The sequence below is a fragment of the Panthera uncia genome, chromosome D1 (genome assembly GCF_023721935.1).
Source record: "Panthera uncia isolate 11264 chromosome D1, Puncia_PCG_1.0, whole genome shotgun sequence".
Classification (NCBI taxonomy): domain Eukaryota; kingdom Metazoa; phylum Chordata; class Mammalia; order Carnivora; family Felidae; genus Panthera; species Panthera uncia.
In genome coordinates this window covers 29,209,376-29,215,737 of record NC_064808.1, presented here as the reverse complement: position 1 = coordinate 29,215,737, position 6,362 = coordinate 29,209,376, and the positions used below count along the sequence as shown (strand labels likewise).

General features: G+C 42.5%; 1 protein-coding gene across 1 annotated transcript; it reads right to left on the bottom strand.

Moving 5' to 3' along the window:
• Nucleotides 1-1,489: 1,489 nt before the first annotated feature.
• KCNA4 (potassium voltage-gated channel subfamily A member 4) lies at nucleotides 1,490-5,600 on the bottom strand. Its single transcript, XM_049648904.1, has one exon. The coding sequence runs from the start codon at nucleotides 4,805-4,807 to the stop codon at nucleotides 2,843-2,845; it is 1,965 nt and encodes a 654-aa protein (XP_049504861.1). The 5' UTR covers nucleotides 4,808-5,600; the 3' UTR covers nucleotides 1,490-2,842.
• Between the last annotated feature and the right edge of the window lie 762 nt (nucleotides 5,601-6,362).

The following is a 6,362-nucleotide window of genomic DNA, read 5'->3' as shown; positions in this document are numbered from 1 at the left end:
CTGTGGTAGAAATTTAATACTTTTTCCCTTCCAAGCATAGCCAAATCATTGCCATTGGGATTATTGAATGTTCAATAAACATCCAATGCTGGATAGCATTTAAATTATCTAAAATATAATCTGACCTAGTTGGGTACAGAAAAAGATACATGGTACCTCACTCACAGAGTCAACTTTTTTACACCAGGACATGCCCAGGATCTTTCTTTCCCCCAAGTGAAGAAACTGTAGCAATTATTCAATGAGAGGCTATCTTGTATCTGCATATCCACTTCCTGTAAGGAGCTCAAAATTAAAGAAATTACCCATGATTTTCACGATATCCTAATAAAGCAGATGTAACTCCTGGGTTCTTTTTTTTTTTAACTTTTGTTTAATGTTTATTTATTTTTGAGAGAGCACAAGTGGGGGAGGAGCAGAGAGAGGAGAACAGAGGATCCAAAGCAGGTTCCTCACTGACATCAGTGAGTCCATGAGGGGCCTGAACTCAGGCACCAGGAAATCATGGCCTATGCCAAGGTCCCAAGCTCAACGGACTGAGCCACCCCGGTGCCCCATAACACAGAGGTTCTAATTCTTCTCTTTCCAGAGGAAGATTAAGCAATGTAGACATAACCTCAGGCATTTATATGGAACTAGGCATTTCTGAGTTATCACATGTTATTTGCTTTCCATAACAATTCTGTGAAGTAATGAAAGCCTTTATGTGCCCTTTTTTTTTTTTTTTTTTTTACTAATGAGGAAATTGGAATGTGGAGATTAATGGTGGCTTTTTCAAATGAATAGTGACCAACCCAGATAGCCTTACTCCTAGTCTGTTTGTTATATTTTTGCTTCAAATCCAAAATATATTAAAATGACGTCTTTGAAATCTTATTACAAGATTGCATATCCTTGTTTTATCATTCACTATTGTCCACTGGAGATCTTTGGTCAGAACATTCAATCAACTCCCCCGCTTACTGCCTTTCATTCTCCAACAGGTATTCTTGAAAGGTATTTTTCTTTAAGTGGTGGGGATGGGGTGGGGAGAAGGGTGTAGCTTTGCTTTTAAATCTAACATGGATTTATTTTGAATTTCAAATATCATTAAAGATTTATGTTATTATCAAATCATGGCCTGGGATTTAAAAGCTTGAGAAAAGCTATTCTTGATCATTCTTTTCTTCCTTTCTTTTTTTTTTTTTTTTTAAATTCACAGTTGTCAGAGTTCATTATGTGCTACATAGTATATTTTTCCCAAACCTCAGGACAACTATTTTATAAAGAATAGATGTTGAAGAAACATTAGAGAATAAGGCCTCTTATGCATTCTAAATTTGCTACTCTATATCTCATTATGACTTACTAGTGTAAGTCCGATTACTAGCTGTTACCTCACATTCTAGAACATCTTGTCATGATTTAAGTGCAGTTACATGTGTCACAAGTTCCCTTTACAAAACTGATAGCGATGGTGATATTGAAACCAAATGTTTGACACAATCCTTCTTTGTATCATTTTTAGCAAGTGGAATGCTAAATTCTGAGGTGAATCCCCACCCTGTGCCTTTATGCAGCTGCACAAAGAAATAAACTTAATAAATCTAGCATTTACGTTGCACATTTAATAGAAAGCTCTTAAGCCATAATCACTGTAGCTGCTGGGCATCTTATTTTCTTCAAGAATTCTTTCAGTGCATGCATTAACTTTGGTTAAATTATTCTGCATTTAAAAGGCAGAAGAATAATTAAAATAGTATGGTTTCAGAAGCATCATTGTCACAGTCCAATTTCTAAAAGATTCTGTTGCTAAATTTTACTTCAGAGTCCCTTTGCAGATCAGTTATTTAGATTTTAAAAGAAGGGAACCATGTGCTGTTATCTGTGTGGCCATTAGTCTCACACGAAGAAAAGAAGAGAACATAAAATAAGACTAAGAAATCATTCTTCCAATGATTGTCACTGAACTGTTACATTAGTAAACACTCACAGTAGGAAGTCTCTCTCAATCTCCATCATATAAAGTAGTGCAAAGGAAAAAAAAATTCCAGTCCTGTTATCTGTGAACAAAACTTGTTACATTTTCTCCGATTTCACTTCTTCCATTATTGTTAGGCATTTGCTGTCATATCTTCCCCCAAATTAATAATAAAATATAATCAATTTCTAAAGGCCCCTGAAGCCTTTTTAAAAGTTAATTTCCAGTTAAAAATAAACTTTAATTAAATCCAAGATAAAACTGTGACCTATATTCTATTAAATAATTCACTTTCCTTTTTTTTTCCCCTACACAGTAATTCTTACAATTTTTAAAAAACAACCATGGAATCCAAAGACATGAGATGCTATCAGAGCACTGATAAATGACTGCTCAAATTCATTAGTTCTTACATAGTAAATACTTCAAAATGCCAACTCTTCCCATCACTGCACAATTACTAACAATGTTGACAATTTACTTGCACATGCACGCAGCACGTGTGCGCACGCGCACACACACACACACACACACACACACACACACAAACACACATATACCTTCTCTCCACAGAACCACCTTTACTTTTAACATCTTTTCCAGTTAGTGTGCAAAATTCTTGCATTCTAATAAAAAATATAAAGATAAGATTTGCTCCTATTTTAGCCTCCCTCTTCTCCAAGATGTATCATTTATTTGATATGTAATACAAGTTGAGTAACAATTGTCACGTATAACCATTAAATGGTGTACTACTATATGCATTAGATTCGTTTGCATATTTCATTTTCATAACTCCACTCTCTATGCATAAATATATTTGGAGATACAGGGGCTGGGGGGGGGGGCGGCGGGGAGGCAGTGGCAGGTGGAGAACAAGATTCACACATCAGTCTCCACAGCCTTCGCATTAGAACAGTTGTTTTTATCTGTCTCACTGTCGTCCCCCTTTCCCTGACACTTCTCCTCCTTTGCACAGAGAGATTCCTTAACTCCTTCTTCCATCTCTAGATACTCTGACTTGTCCCCCAGGGAAGAAGAAGTAGAGCTCCGGAATTTCTTCAGCAAATTAGAAGGGAGGTATGGGCAACTGACTGCGTTCTGTGTCAGCTGTGTCTGTTCCTCATTCTCAGTCTCTCTGTGGTAGAAATAGTTAAAGTTAGAGACAATCACTGGCACTGGCAAAGCAATGGTTAAGACACCTGCAATGGCACACAGGGACCCCACGATCTTGCCCCCCACAGTGATGGGCTTCATGTCCCCATAGCCCACAGTTGTCATGGTCACCACGGCCCACCAAAACGCATCTGGGATGCTTTGGAAATGGGTGGTAGGTTCATCTGCCTCTGCGAAATACACAGCACTGGAAAACAGGATGACCCCAATGAAGAGGAAGAAGATCAGAAGTCCCAGCTCCCGCATGCTGGCTCTGAGGGTGTGGCCCAGGATCTGCAGGCCTTTGGAATGCCTGGAGAGTTTGAAGATCCGGAATACTCGGACCAGACGGATGATCCTGAGGATAGCGAAGGACATGGCCTGCTGCTGCTGACCGTTGCCACCCCCCTGCTGCTGGGCCAGATCAGTGCCCAGGGTGATGAAGTAAGGCAAAATGGATACAATGTCAATGATGTTCATGATGTTTTTGAAGAAGAGTGCTTGGCTGGGACAAGCAAAGCAGCGAACCACAAACTCGAAGGAAAACCAAACAATACAGACTGTCTCCACGATGAAGAAGGGGTCGTTGAAGATGGTGTGCCCTGAGTTCTCTAGGTGGGGTGCCGAGGTGTCATTCAACAACCCACTGTGCCCGCCTGCACTCAGTGCCATGATGAGATCCCTGTCGTCCCTAAACTCAGGTAAAGTTTCCAGGCAGAAAATGACAATGGAGATTAAGATGACCAGAACAGAGACGATGGCTATGCCCCTTGCTGGACTGGAACTCTCCGGATACTCAAACAGAAGCCAAATCTGCTTTTTAAATTCATTCTCTGGCAAGGCCCTGTCCTCCTCTTCTCTCACAAAGCCCTCGTCCTCCCGAAACTTGAGCAGGGCCTCCTCTCCCAACTGATAGAACTTCACCTCCTCAGTGAAGATATCAAAGGGGACATTGACTGGCCTCTTGAGGCGGCCTCCTGATTGGTAATAATATAAGATGGCATCAAAGCTAGGCCTGTTTCTGTCGAAAAAATACTCATTACGCAAAGGGTCAAAGTACTGAGTCCTCTTCTCAGGGTCTCCCAACAAAGTCTCTGGAAACTGGGCCAGAGTCTTCATCTGGGTCTCAAAGCGCAGGCCCGACACATTTATCACCACACGTTCACAGCAGTCACTGTAGCGGACTGAACTGTAGCCACCGCCGCCCCCGTCATCCTGGGGCAGCAGGTCCGTGTAGGAACATTCATCACCATGGTCATCCTCACTATAGTAAAACCTTCCTTCCTCTTCCTCCTCCTCCTCCTCCTCCTCCTCTTCCTCTTCCTCACTCAGTTCCCTCAGAATCTTCTCCTCAGAGCCACTGGGCATCAGGTCGGAGCAATGAGGAAAGCTGCTCTGGCGGTGGTGGACTCTCCTCTTCTCAGGCCGCTGGCGCCTCCTCCTCCGACTACCCCGGCTGCCCTGAGGGTCATGGGAGGTGCAGGCCCCACGCGACTGGTGGTGGTGGTGGGAGCCCCCTCCAGAACCCCCACTGCCCTCCACAGCAGCTGTGGCAGCTGCCACGGCGGCTGCCGCAGCTGCCCTCGAGTGAGCAAGCCTCTCCCGCTCCCGTGCCCTAGCCTGGGCCGCGTAACCATAAGGCATGTGACTGTTGCACCCTGAGCTCTCCGCACTCACCATTGCAACCTCCATGGTGGTGGTTTTTGGAAATGGCTGGTTCCAGTTGTAGAAGAAGAAGAAGAAGAAAGAAAAATAGGGCAGCTTCTTTTGTCACCAAATGAAGGTAAGTTTGGAACCCTTAAGCAGATTGCTTGGAAGACTAAGGATATTTTCAGTCCAACTTTGCATTTTCTGTTTTTAAATCAGCACGCCCCATGCTCTCTGTTCCCAGGGATTCAACATTGCTCTCCGGAGCTTGGCTGGTCTAGATAAACAACCTAGCACTCTCAGGCCTAAGTCAGAAAATGTTGGGGTCTCCCAAACACCTGTTTCAGGGTGGCTGTTCAAATTTGGAAATACGTCTAGGGTGGTTGGTGATGATGCTGCAAGATTCAAAGGCAGCAAGTGTCTGACAGCCAGCAGTTGTGCCTAGAAAATGGAATATATTTTTCTGCCATGGAAATTGTCCAAAGCTCAGTCCATCAAATTTAAATAAAATGCAAATAAGCCTTTAGTCTTAGCACTTGCCTTCTAGTGATGGCTTGACCCATGTTAACATGTGGCTTGAAGTATGTCCAGCCATTGCTGCTCCAAGCCTATTAGGATGATTCTCCAGGTGCTCCCCTTAAGTTCATCATAGGCTTTCTGGACCCAGGGGCAATGCCAAGCTATTGAAAGAGGCAAAGACCTTGGGAGGTAGAGAAGGTACAAGATGAGGTGTCAGCAGGAGCAAACCCAGCTCTGAGGTCTCCATAGAAATCAAGGAAATGCAGAGCATCCTTCAGCTAAAATCATGCAGAAGAAGTACTTCACCTGAAAAAGGAAGGGAAATAAGCATAGGAGAAAAATATAAAGAAGAATCAAATCATAAAGAGCAAACAGTGTTTCCTTCCCATACACTTCTTTTTCTTGTCCTCAAGCAAACCATATAAAGCACCAAGGGGCCACAAATTTCCAAGGAGTATGGGGCAGGTTGTTAAATCTCCTCCCTCACTAAACCATCCTTCTTCCCTTCTTCTTTGGTTATTATTTTGGCTCAGTCTATTTTCAAGGCAATTCAATTATTTTTCTTCTCTCCACTCTCGACCCACATGGCTCTTCCTTCAGCTCTCCCTTTCACTCATGCCAGGTCTTAATTCTCGCTGTCATTTTCTTCATGTCACAACAATAATGCTGTCACTTTATAGCTGCTTCCATCATTCAGTGATCTCAAGGCAGTTTTTAAAATTTCCACTCATCAAATATTTCTGAATTTAGTGCATTTCCACCCCTCTCTGTCTTGATTCAGGATTAGAGCAGTTGGAAAAACCAGTTCTCTTTAATCCAGGCTCCATCACTTCCACAAGATTCAATCATCTCATCTATGAAGTGTGGGTCATAATACAACCTCCTCCATCCCACTTTGTAAGGTTTGAATGAGACAATGAATGTTGATAGAATAGCACCGACATAATGAATATCAATACACACTGGACAGTAACCTAAGCTTTTATCATCTATCTACACACCCCCAGATGTATATGTCCTTATACCATACTGTCTGAATTAGGGGAGGACAGAATGTGAGGACACCCAAAACATTTTGAGA